General features: G+C 44.8%; 1 protein-coding gene across 1 annotated transcript; it reads left to right on the top strand.

Moving 5' to 3' along the window:
- Positions 1-9,383: 9,383 nt before the first annotated feature.
- On the top strand, positions 9,384-10,730 carry LOC123170163 (exocyst complex component EXO70A1-like). Its single transcript, XM_044587995.1, has 2 exons — positions 9,384-10,159; positions 10,288-10,730. The coding sequence occupies exons 1-2, from the start codon at positions 9,648-9,650 to the stop codon at positions 10,706-10,708; spliced, it is 933 nt and encodes a 310-aa protein (XP_044443930.1). The 5' UTR covers positions 9,384-9,647; the 3' UTR covers positions 10,709-10,730.
- Positions 10,731-11,802: the final 1,072 nt, after the last annotated feature.

Genomic DNA, 11,802 nt, shown 5'->3' with positions numbered 1-11,802 from the left:
GGGACTCCGAAAAACATTCGGTAACCACGTATATCTATTCCCTATAACCCTAGCGTCATCGAACCTTAAGTGTGTAGACCCTACGGGTTCGGGAACCATGCAGACATGACCGAGACGTTCTCCGGCCAATAACCAACAGCGGGATCTGGATACCCATGTTGGCTCCCACATGTTCCACGATGATCTCATCGGATGAACCACGATGTCGGGGATTCAATCAATCCCGTATGCAATTCCCTTTGTCTATCGGTATGTTACTTGCCCGAGATTCGATCGTCGGTATCCCGATACCTTGTTCAATCTCGTTACCGGCAAGTCTCTTTACTCGTTCCGTAACTCACATCATCCCGTGATCAACTCCTTGGTCACTTTGTGCACACTATGATGATGCATTACCGAGTGGGCCCAGAGATACCTCTCCGTTTACATGGAGTGACAAATCCCAGTCTCGATTCGTGCCGACCCAACAGACACTTTCGGAGATACCTGTAGTGCACCTTTATAGCCACCCAGTTACGTTGTGACGTTTGGTACACCCAAAGCATTCCTACGGTATCCGGGAGTTGCACAATCTCATGGTCTAAGGAAATGATACTTGACATTAGAAAAGCTCTTGGCAAACGAACTACACGATCTTGTGCTAGGCTTAGGATTGGGTCTCGTCCATCACATCATTCTCCTAATGATGTGATCCCGTTATCAACGACATCCAATGTCCATGGTCAGGAAACCGTAACCATCTATTGATCAACGAGCTAGTCAACTAGAGGCTTACTAGGGACATGGTGTTGTCTATGTATCCACACATGTATCTGAGTTTCCTATCAATACAATTCTAGCATGGATAATAAACGATTACCATGAACAAGGAAATATAATAATAACCTATTTATTATTGCTTCTAGGGCATATTTCCAACACGGCCTCCGGCCGGGCCTGGCTATAAATAGCCCCAGTACGTCGCGTTGGCGATGCACAAGCCCTCCCCCTCCCTCCCCCGTCAGATCCATCACAACTTCACGCTACCCACGACCCGGTGAAGATGTCGAGCAGTGATGGGGCCGGCAACAGCCGTCGACGTGGGGTGGCTCCGATGGGGTCCTGCCCCTTGTCGTTGACGCTGGATCAGGCAGAAGATCTGGCACGGTACGACATCCTTGCGCCGCCAGCCTGCCGTCGGGCTGGCATCAATGTCGGCGGCTACACGGTCGAGGGCACCACCGTCCCCCGCGACGAGCAGCGGTAGCGTCACGACGACCAGTGCAACGCGTATGGCCGACGTGAATTTTGGGTGGGGAAGAACTTCGACGAGGTCATCGTGGAGGCTCATCAGCGGAAACTTGCACGCTGTCGGGCTGGCGTGGCGCGACATGTCCATCCTCCTCCGCCCTGCCTCATGTTGCTCCTGCGGTGGTCGCTCCAGCCTCCGGCTACGCCTGCGGTTGTCGCAAACCTGCGCCGGAGATCCCACCCAAGCTGGCGGCGCTCAAAGAGGCCAGCGACCCCGATGACATGTCCGACCTCTTCTAGGCCATCCGCAAGTCTGCGGCAGCTTAGGGGTGGGTTTCGCCTCGCGTGCCTGACGATCCAAATGACATGCCGGGGTGGAACAAGGCCCTCCAGCTATCCATGAAGGCGATGTCAGCGACGAGGAAGACAACAACCTCGATTTCCTCGGCGCGGGCGGCAGCAACGACGACGAAGGTGTCCCGGGCGACGACGATGGCTGCGAGCTCGACTTCGTCATGCTGGACGACGCAAGGGACGGTGAGTAGATTAGTTGTTTAAAAAAGTTTTAGTTCAAATTTCGTTCCAATCTTGTAAAAGATCCTAAAATATGAATTATGTCCAAATTTGTTCGTCTGAATTTTTTTGGATCTCTTAGAAAATGGCGCGTTTGAAATCTATATATGAAATTCTTTTAAATAAAAATGCCCGCCAAGCCGGACGAAGGTTATAATTTGTGTAAAAAAAGCCTGCTCGAGCTGCGGGGCCTAAACCTACTAAGGAGACCTCCTATACAGCGCTGCAGGCGCCGGTTGCTGCAACTGGCGCTCACAGCTATCCATGAAGGCGATGTCAGTGACGAGGAAGACAACAACCTCGATTTCCTCGGCGCGGGCGGCAGCAACGATGACGAAGGTGTCCCGGGCGACGACGATGGCTGCGAGCTCGACTTCGTCATGCTGGACGACGCAAGGGACGGTGAGTAGATTAGTTGTTTAAAAAAGTTTTAGTTCAAATTTCGTTCCAATCTTTGTAAAAGATCCTAAAAATATGAATTATGTCCAAATTTGTTCGTTTTAATTTTTTGGATCTCTTAGAAAATGGCGCGTTTGAAATCTATATATGAAATTCTTTTAAATAAAAATGCCCGCCAAGCCGGATGAAGGTTATAATTTATGTAAAAAAAGCCCGCTCGAGCTGCGGGGCCTAAACCTACTAAGGAGACCTCCTATACAGCGCTGCAGGCGCTGGTTGCTGCAACTGGCGCTCACAGCTATCCATGAAGGCGATGTCAGTGACGAGGAAGACAACAACCTCGATTTCCTCGGCGCGGGCGGCAGCAACGATGACGAAGGTGTCCCGGGCGACGACGATGGCTGCGAGCTCGACTTCGTCATGCTGGACGACGCAAGGGACGGTGAGTAGATTAGTTGTTTAAAAAAGTTTTAGTTCAAATTTCGTTCCAATCTTTGTAAAAGATCCTAAAAATATGAATTATGTCCAAATTTGTTCGTTTTAATTTTTTGGATCTCTTAGAAAATGGCGCGTTTGAAATCTATATATGAAATTCTTTTAAATAAAAATGCCCGCCAAGCCGGATGAAGGTTATAATTTATGTAAAAAAAGCCCGCTCGAGCTGCGGGGCCTAAACCTACTAAGGAGACCTCCTATACAGCGCTGCAGGCGCTGGTTGCTGCAACTGGCGCTCACAGCAGCGTCTCGGTGGGCCGGCTCACGAGCGCGCAGCGCCAAAACAAAACCCGCAAAAAATGCCTACGGGCTAGGATTCGAACTCGTTCCATCGCCCCTTTGGTACAGTGAGCTAACCAATCGGCAAACTGAACTGCAAGTGGATATTTACAGTGCGAAACCTTAAAGAACACAAAGGTAGACACATTATTTATTGCGTGGTACACTGTAAAATTAAATTTTCCAATTATTTGAAAACACGTTCACAAATTTCAAATGATGTTCACGAACATGCAAAAAAAGTTCGCGTATTGAAAAAAGGTTCACCAAAAATAAAAAATGTTCATGTAATCAAAAAAAGTTCATGAATTCAAAAGAAGTCCATTACTTAAAAAAGTTCAATATATTTTTTAAAAATTTGCAAACTCGAAACGAGTTTATGAATTTGAAAAGAGTACAACATAGAAAAAAGGTTGTGAGTTTGAAACAAAGTTCATCAACTTTGAAAAAAAGTTCATCGAATATGAAAAAAGTTCATCGAATTGGAAACAAGTTCATGAAATTTGAAAACAGTTCATCAAATTGGAAACAAGTTCATCGATTTAAAAAAAGTTCATCGAATTTGGAAAAAGCTCATCCAAATTGAAAACAAAATCATCAAGTTTTAAAAAAAGTTCATCGAATTAGAAAAACAGTTCACGATTTTCAAAACCAGTTCATTGAAAATGAAAATAGTTCATCAATCTGAAGAAAAACGTTCACAATTTGGAAAAAAAGTTAATAGAAATTGAAAAAAAAAGTTCATTCATTTTGAAAAAAAATCATCTAGTTTGAAAAAGTTCATCAAATTAAAAAAAATCATCTATTTGAAGAAAATGTTCACGTATTTGCAAATAATTCATCTACCCGGAAGAAAAAAGAAAAAGGAAAAAAGAAAATGAAAAGGGAAAACAAAAAAGGAAAATCGAAAAGAATGAATGAAAAAAGGAAAAACTTAATTTTACCACATCCCGCGTGATGGTCGCTAGTTACACCATCGGTACTGTGTGTGGGAGGACCCAGGTCCGAATCATGGGTTAGTTAGTTAACACGCACATTTGTTTGCTGATTTTAACACAGAGAAAGAAACCGTAGATGGGCCGGCCTAGTGCGGGGGCGCTGCAGGCGCCGGTTTGCAGAAACACTAGTAACCGGTGCCTGCAGCGCCAAATAGGGTTTGCCCCTACTAAGCCCGTCCTGAATCAAGCCTAAACGGGCGACAAGGGACGACCTTTCTGACTGGGTAACGACGGAGCCAGGCCCGCAATGGGCGTCGGCAGGACATCATGTTTTTTAGAGGAGCTCGGTGTTCAGGGCTCGCCCGGCTATTTAAGCCAGTCGACGGATCCCTCGTGCAGCGAGGTGGTACTAAAGTACCAGGCTTTTGCGCGGGGTTGGGGATGAGAGACGTGGACGATGTATGCTCAGCGCGCTAGGCCGTCCCATTAAGCGCGTCAGGCGCTGGCTTTGGGCCGTCACACTGTCTTAACTGAGCTGGTCCAAGCGAGCCATAGACACTGCATCAGCATCAGTGCGGGTTTGGAACCCCGCAGACACAAGCGAGGACGCGCACCCAATTTTTTGCTTAACTAGTGGGCCCTGTTAGGAATAGAATTAGAGCACTTTTTAATTTACTAATTATCATGTGCTAATTAAGGAACCGACTTAGAAACCGACTACGTACTCTCTAACTGCTAGAAGCAGTTGTACTTTCTCTCTCATGTTAGCAACTGCTCAGTGCAGTTACTTTTATGTCTCACGTATTAGCAACCGCTGCTTGCGGTTAGAAATACTCTCACAGAATTGTAACCGCTCCATGTATATATAGTGCGCAATCAATGAGAATCATTCACTTCTGGCAAATCACTTTTTTCACTTCACACGTTATCAGTACTTGCTCTGCCGAGAGCGACAGAGAGCCATCACGGGAAAGATTTTACGGGAAGATAATCCAATGGAAGAAGAACTATGTTTGGTGGACAGTTGTACCACTAACACAATATTAAGGGAAATACAATATTTCCAAACTCTAACTAAGAGATAAGGGAATATTATGACCATTGCCGGTCGCGGTGTGTCAATTATTGGTTCAGGACGAGCCACACTCTTCCTGCCTATGGGTACTATCATTGTAATTGAGGTTGCACTCTTGTATCCCGAATCTACACGCACCCTTCTAAGTTTCAAAGACATTCGATCAAATAATTTCCATGTGCAAACTATCTCTGAAAATAATACTGAATATTTGCTTTTAACAAAGAGCAATTGGTCTGAGAAACAAATTCTTGAGAAATTCCCCTCACTCTCATCTGGATTATATTACAGTTATATAAAACCCGTACCACATGTTGCGTATTAAAATAATTTTTCAAGACCTTGATAAATGCAAGACTTGGCATGATCGCCTTGGTCATCCTGGCATAGGGATGATGGGAAAAATTATTAACAATTCTATTGGTCACAGCCTCCCAACTAAAAGATTCCTCAAATCATCAGATTTTGTGTGCACCGCATGTGCAACTGAGAAATTAATTCTAAAACCATCTTATCTTAAATTAAAAAATGAGTCATTAAATTTCCTTAAACGCATTCAAGGAGATATATGTGGTCCAATTCAACCACTATCAAGACCATTTAGGTATTTCATGGTACTCATAGATGCATCTACTAGATGGTCACACGTGTGTCTATTATCCACACATAATCATGCATTTGCCAAGTTAATTGCTCAGATTATCAAATTAAGAGCAAACCATCCCGAAAATAAGATAAAAATAATTCGAATGGATAATGCTGCTGAATTTTCTTCACGCGCATTTAGTGACTATTGCATGGCTATGGGCATTAATTTAGAACATTATGTGCCTTATGTTCATACTCAAAATGGATTGGTTGAATCTCTCATCAAAAGAGTAAAATTAATTCCTCGACCATTATTAAAAGAATTGTAATTTTCCAACATCTTGTTGGGCACATGCGGTATTACACGCCGCAGATCTGATACAAATCAGACCAACCACATATCACACAACCTCCCCACTGCAACTAGTTTGTGGCACTCAGCCAAGTATATCCCATCTGCGAAAATTCAGTTGCGCAGTATACATACCGATATCACCACCCCAGTGTACAACCATGGGCCCCACAGAAAGCTTGGGATCTATGTGGGTTATAATTCTCCGTCAATTATAAATTATCTTGAACCTCTTACAGGGGACCTGTTTACTGCTCGATACGATGATTCTATTTTTGATGAGGACCATTTCCCGGCATTAGGGGAAGAATCAAACCACAAAGAATGCCAGGAAATAGATTGGAATGTAGCAGGCATCCAGTCCTTAGATCCACGTACTAAAGAATCTGAAACTGAAGTTCAGAGGATTATAGATTTGCAACACATTGCAAATAATCTGCTAAATGCATTTACTGACCATAAAGGTGTCACTAAATCACATATTCCCGCTGTTAATGCACCAGAACGAGTGGAGCTACCAATTAAAACCACTCAAACCCCAAATGAGAGTAAGAGGGGAGAAGTCTGGTTAGCCGGAATATAGCTTCTCAAAAGCCTCCGCGGAAACAGAGGAAATCAAATCCTCTACGAGTAAATACAATTCAACCTCAAGTTGAAGGACACCAACCAGATGCTCAACGTCTAGAACCCAACATAAATGCGCATACAAACATAATAGATGGGACATCGGAACACCATGACTCTATTGTTGTGGGAAATAACATAGAGTGTGAAGGTATAAAAGAAATTTCCATAAACTATATAGAATCAGGAGAATCATACAACAGAGAGGCTACAATTGTCGACATATATTTTGCCTCTGAAATTGCTGAAACCCTTCAACTGGATCCAGAACCAAAGACCATCAGGGAGTGCCTCAAGCGGCCCTGATTGGCTTAAATGGAAGGAAGCAATTGAGGCAGAACTGCGCTCGCTCAACAAAAGAGAGGTATTTTCCTCAGTAATACCTACTCCTCGGAATGTCTTCCCTGTGGGAGCAAAATGAGTTTTGTTTGAAAAAGGAATGAAAACAATGAGGTGGTGAGATACAAAGTGAGGCTTGTAGCACAAGGGTTCACGCAGAGACCTGGCATCGATTACGATGACACATACTCTCCTGTAATGAGTGGAATAACGTTTCGATACTTAATATCTTTGGCAGTACAAATGAATTTATCTATGCAGTTAATGGACGTAGTGACAGCATACTTGTATGGGTCACTCAAATCGGACATATATATGAAAGTTCCTGAAGGACTTAAAATGCTGAATCCAAAAGCAAATCGCAACGCATATTGTGTAAAATTACGAAAGTCACTCTATGGCTTAAAACAGTCAGGTAGAATGTGGTATAACCGACTGAGGGAGTTCCTTATTCAGAAAGGATACTCAAATAATGATGATTGCCCTTGTGTATTTATAAAGAAGTCCTTAAATGGATTTTGCATCATCTCAGTGTACGTTGATGACCTCAATATCATTGGGAATACACGTGATATAGAAGAAGCACGCAACCATTTAATGATGGAATTTGAGATGAAAGATTTGGGCATACAGCTTGAGCATCTTCCCTCGGGAATTTTAGTATACCAACCTGCTTATATTCAAAAGGTTTTGGAAAAATTCAATATGGATAAATCATATCCAACCAAAACACCCATGGTTGTCAGATCCCTTGATATGAATAAAGATCCTTTTAGACCTCGGGATGATGACGAAGAGATATTAGGACCTGAGTTCCCGTATCTCAGTGCCATTGGTGCGCTAATGTACCTTGCAAATTGCACGAGGCCTGATATTACATTTGCGGTAAATTTACTAGCTAGACATAGCGCAGCTCCAACAAAACGTCATTGGACAGGAGTAAAGAATATCTTTAGATATTTACATGGCACAAAATATCTTGGATTATTCTATCAGAAAAACCAAGATATGACTATGTAGGATATACTGACGCTGACTATCTATCTGATCGTCACAATGCTAGGTCACAGACAGGTTTCGTATTCTTATATGGTGGAACTGATTTTTCATGGAAGTCACAAAAACAGACTCTCGTAGCAACTTCCACTAATCATTCTGAAATAATTGCATTATTTGAAGCTTCAAAGGAATGTGTATGGCTTCGCAGGATGATTAACCACATTCAAACTTTGTGTGGTGTTGGTTCATTAGGATCACCAACTATTATCTATGAAGATAATGCAGCTTGCATTGCTCAAATGCAAATGGGTTATATAAAAAGTAATATCACAAAACACATTTCTCCTAAGTTGTTCTTTCCTCATTCATTACAGAAAGATGGAGAGATTGATATTTTGCAAACCAAATCATGTGACAATCTAGCAGATTTGTTCATAAAGTCTTTACCAAATTCAACATTCCAGAACTTTATTCACAGGATTGGTATGAGACGTTTTCGAGATTTGCAAATTTCAGGGGGAGAAAACTCCTAGAATTATAACCCTTTAGTTATCATCAGATAATAATTATTGTACTCTTTTCCTTTATGAGTTTTTGCATCAGTTTTCTCATAAAAGGTTTTTAATGAGGCAATATAAATTATACCATATCGTTTTCTCTTATATTTTTCCCACAGGGTTTTAAAACGAGTTTTCAATGGTGTATCTATCACTCTTCATATTTTTCCCACGGGGTTTTTGGGGGAGGTTCTTAAATTGCAGAAATGATTCTCAAGCAAGATGACGATTATACAAGAAGCACTAGATGATGAAATATACAAGAAGCACTAGATGATGGATTCTTCTAGAAGATGCATGATCCAAGGGGGGGGTTGTTAGGAATAGAATTAGAGCACTTGTTAATTTACTAATTATCATGTGCTAATTAAGGAACCGACTTAGGAATCGACTATGTACTCTCTAACTGCTAGAAGCAGTTGTATTTCCTCTCTCATGTTAGCAACTGCTCAGTGCAGTTACTATTATGTCTCACGCATTAGCAACCGCTGCTTGCGGTTAGAAATACTCTCACAGAATTGTACACAATCAATGAGAATCATTCACTTCTACTCCCTCCTTTCCGGTTTATAGGGTTATCTCGAAATCTTAGTTTTTCCATTTCATGAGGCTCAGTTTGATTGTTCCTCTTCACAAGTTCAGATTCCAAGGTGCATTAAATAATTGCATGCAAATATTAAGAGAAAAAATGACCAATGCAGGTATTTTATGCATGCATGCATTATAATTAATACATTGGTAAACATAATTTTTTTAGAAAAATAAGAGCAATGATTGGATGCTTTTGCAAATTACAAAAAGTATTTCATCACTCTCCATCTATCTTGATTGGTGAAATTTTTGAATTGAGCCTTACAAACCCGTTGCGCCAAACGAGAAAAGGTGCTCAGCCCCAACTCCCACAGGGCAGATCGAGGTCCACCTCAGTTCCCCGTTCGGTCTCTGGATCAACCTACAAGTCAACAACCAAGTCTTCGGGTCAAGGTCCGGCTCCGGCAACACCGCAGACAGCAGAGCGCCGCTTCTGCTCGCCGCTCCGACCTGTGCATGGGCGCCGCGGCAGGGAAGGCCGTCGAAGACCTGGCATCTGCTGCTGATGGGACAACAACGCGAGCGGAGGACCGGCTCGCCGTCGCTGAGCGCGTCATCCTCGAGTTCGAGCGCCGCCGCCCATCCTGCGACGGCACCAACGTCGGTATATGGGACGCGCAGGCGACCTGCACCAACCAGGGCCTCCTCGCCGCGGTCGACGAGATAGTCTTCCTCAAGGAGATGCACGCGTTCCCCATGGCCTCCGTGCCGCCATGTCGTGCCTCATGGAGGAGTTCCTCAGCCTCAGGGTGTGGGACGGTTCCCAGCTCGAAGGCAGGAGCGGCCTCCGTTTCGCCGTCCACAAGCTCTCCGTTTCCGTGGCAGCGGCCCGTGGCGCGTCGTCGTCGTTCGCCTTCCTAACCGGCGGCAGCACGGCCAGCACGGTGAGAACCAGCACGGCCGAGTTGAGCTCCGGCACCGTCGATGAGCTGTACGCGTCCGGGAGCCAGCCGGCGGGGCCTGATGTCTTCTCGGACGGGGAGTTTCCGGATGAGCTCGCCCTGATCTGCCCGGCGAGCTTGTCTGTCCTCCATGAGATCTCACTGCGTGTCATCCGTGCCGGCTACACGAAGGAGCTTCTCCACACGTTCGCCGACGCTCCCTGCGAAGTTTTGGACAGGTGTGCTAGCTGGCTTCTTTGATTCTGCAAATGCTCTGTAATCCCCCATATTAGATCTGAATTTGGCATTTGGACTCCTTTCTCTCGGAGCTGATGAACTGGAATATTGTGACCATTGATTGGAGCAGGTTCTTGTGGATTCTCCAAATCCAAATGAGATGCTCTCGGGAGGCCGAGACTGACGAATCGATCAGTTACGAGAACGTCAAGTGGTGGACAGCGGAGGACATGATCCAGCGGTGGATCCTGGCGACCAAACTGGTGGGGAAGGCCCTCGACGCTATGCAAACGCAGCTCCACGCGCAGAGCAACGGCGCCTTCGACAGGTTCAAGAATGACTACCTCATGGCCATGGCGAAGCGGAGATCTTATATCCTGCTCAGATTCGCAGACGGGTTCACCAGCACGTGCTCGCCGGAGAAGCTCATATACGTCCTGGAAATGTATGAGGTCCTTGACAGAGCTTCCCCTGGGCTCGTGCTCGTGCTCACCGGGCAGCAGAAGGAGCTCTTCTCCCGGCAGGTCGAGGTGGTTCTCGCCAAGCCGTGATCACCGCCTATGCCATGCACCCGGATGGACGCACTCTCTTCGTGTCTTGTGGAAACAACCGTGACACACACCACCACACCTACTCCTTCGACACCAAGAACCATAAATGGAGGTCTCATGGCGACTGGGTGTTGCCTTTCCGAAATCAGGGCTACTTCGACGGCGAGCTGGACGCGTGGGTCGGCCTTCGCAAGGACGGCTACGTCTGCGCCTGCCGGGTGCCGTCCCGCAGCAGAACGCTCGCCGCGCAGCCGGACTGGAAGATGGCCAAGGACGAGCTCTTCCTTGAGCACCCGGGGAGCCTGGGTGCCACCCTCGCGTACATGGGGAACGCCAGGTTTTGCCTTGTGGAGACGGAAGAACTGGAGTTTGATGGCTTCATGCTCTATATCACCATTTTTGGTCTCAAGTACAGCCATGAGGGAGAGCTGCAACCCACCACCCGTCGCACCACCAAGTCATGTCGAGTGGCTAGGAATCTCCTGCAGTTTTCTCCCGTGGCGTTTTGGTTATAGCTATTTGCTGTTTGGCTTGGTTGCCATGCAATGCATATTTGTCATTCTCATGGATCTGAATTAGTACGATTTGTCGCAATGAAACTTGCTTCTTTTGGTAATTTTCGTGGAACCTGCTGAGCTATCCTTACTATTAGTAGCAAAAGAGTTTGTATGTTGCAATGGAAGCATACATTTTATTCTATGGTTCAATACCAATCCTCAATAAAATTCATATGCATCAAGTGCCATTGTCATAGCTTGGAATTAGCTGTTTGGCTTGGTTGTATGTAATGCATCTATGTCCTTCTCATGGATGTAAATATTGATTTGTCGCAATAAAAAAATTTCTTCTCTTGCCCATTTTTGTGGAACCTACTAGGTTATTTTACTACTAACTAAATGCCCGTGTGCTGCCATAGAAAAATAAATATAACTTAAAATGGTATATATGAAAATAAGTTATGTATTACAACCCCACCCGTCGGTTTGTAATGACGGTTACCCTCAAGTGTTTGCTCGCTTCTTTCTTGTTCCCTCCCCATCCCGCCCCATGTCTCCATGGAAAACATGTGCTATTGAGCCTCTAGGCGAGGTCTC

Source organism: Triticum aestivum, chromosome 7D (genome assembly GCF_018294505.1).
Source record: "Triticum aestivum cultivar Chinese Spring chromosome 7D, IWGSC CS RefSeq v2.1, whole genome shotgun sequence".
NCBI classification, from domain to species: domain Eukaryota; kingdom Viridiplantae; phylum Streptophyta; class Magnoliopsida; order Poales; family Poaceae; genus Triticum; species Triticum aestivum.
This window is presented reverse-complemented; position numbering and strand designations above follow the sequence as displayed.

Excerpts from the sequence above, each read along its gene's own strand:
- LOC123170163 (XM_044587995.1), top strand. The coding sequence starts at position 9,648 with ATGGGACGCGCAGGCGACCTGCACCAACCAGGGCCTCCTCGCCGCGGT. Across the intron at positions 10,160-10,287 it reads CCCTGCGAAGTTTTGGACAG|GTTCTTGTGGATTCTCCAAA; the intron begins GTGTGCTAGCTG and ends TGATTGGAGCAG.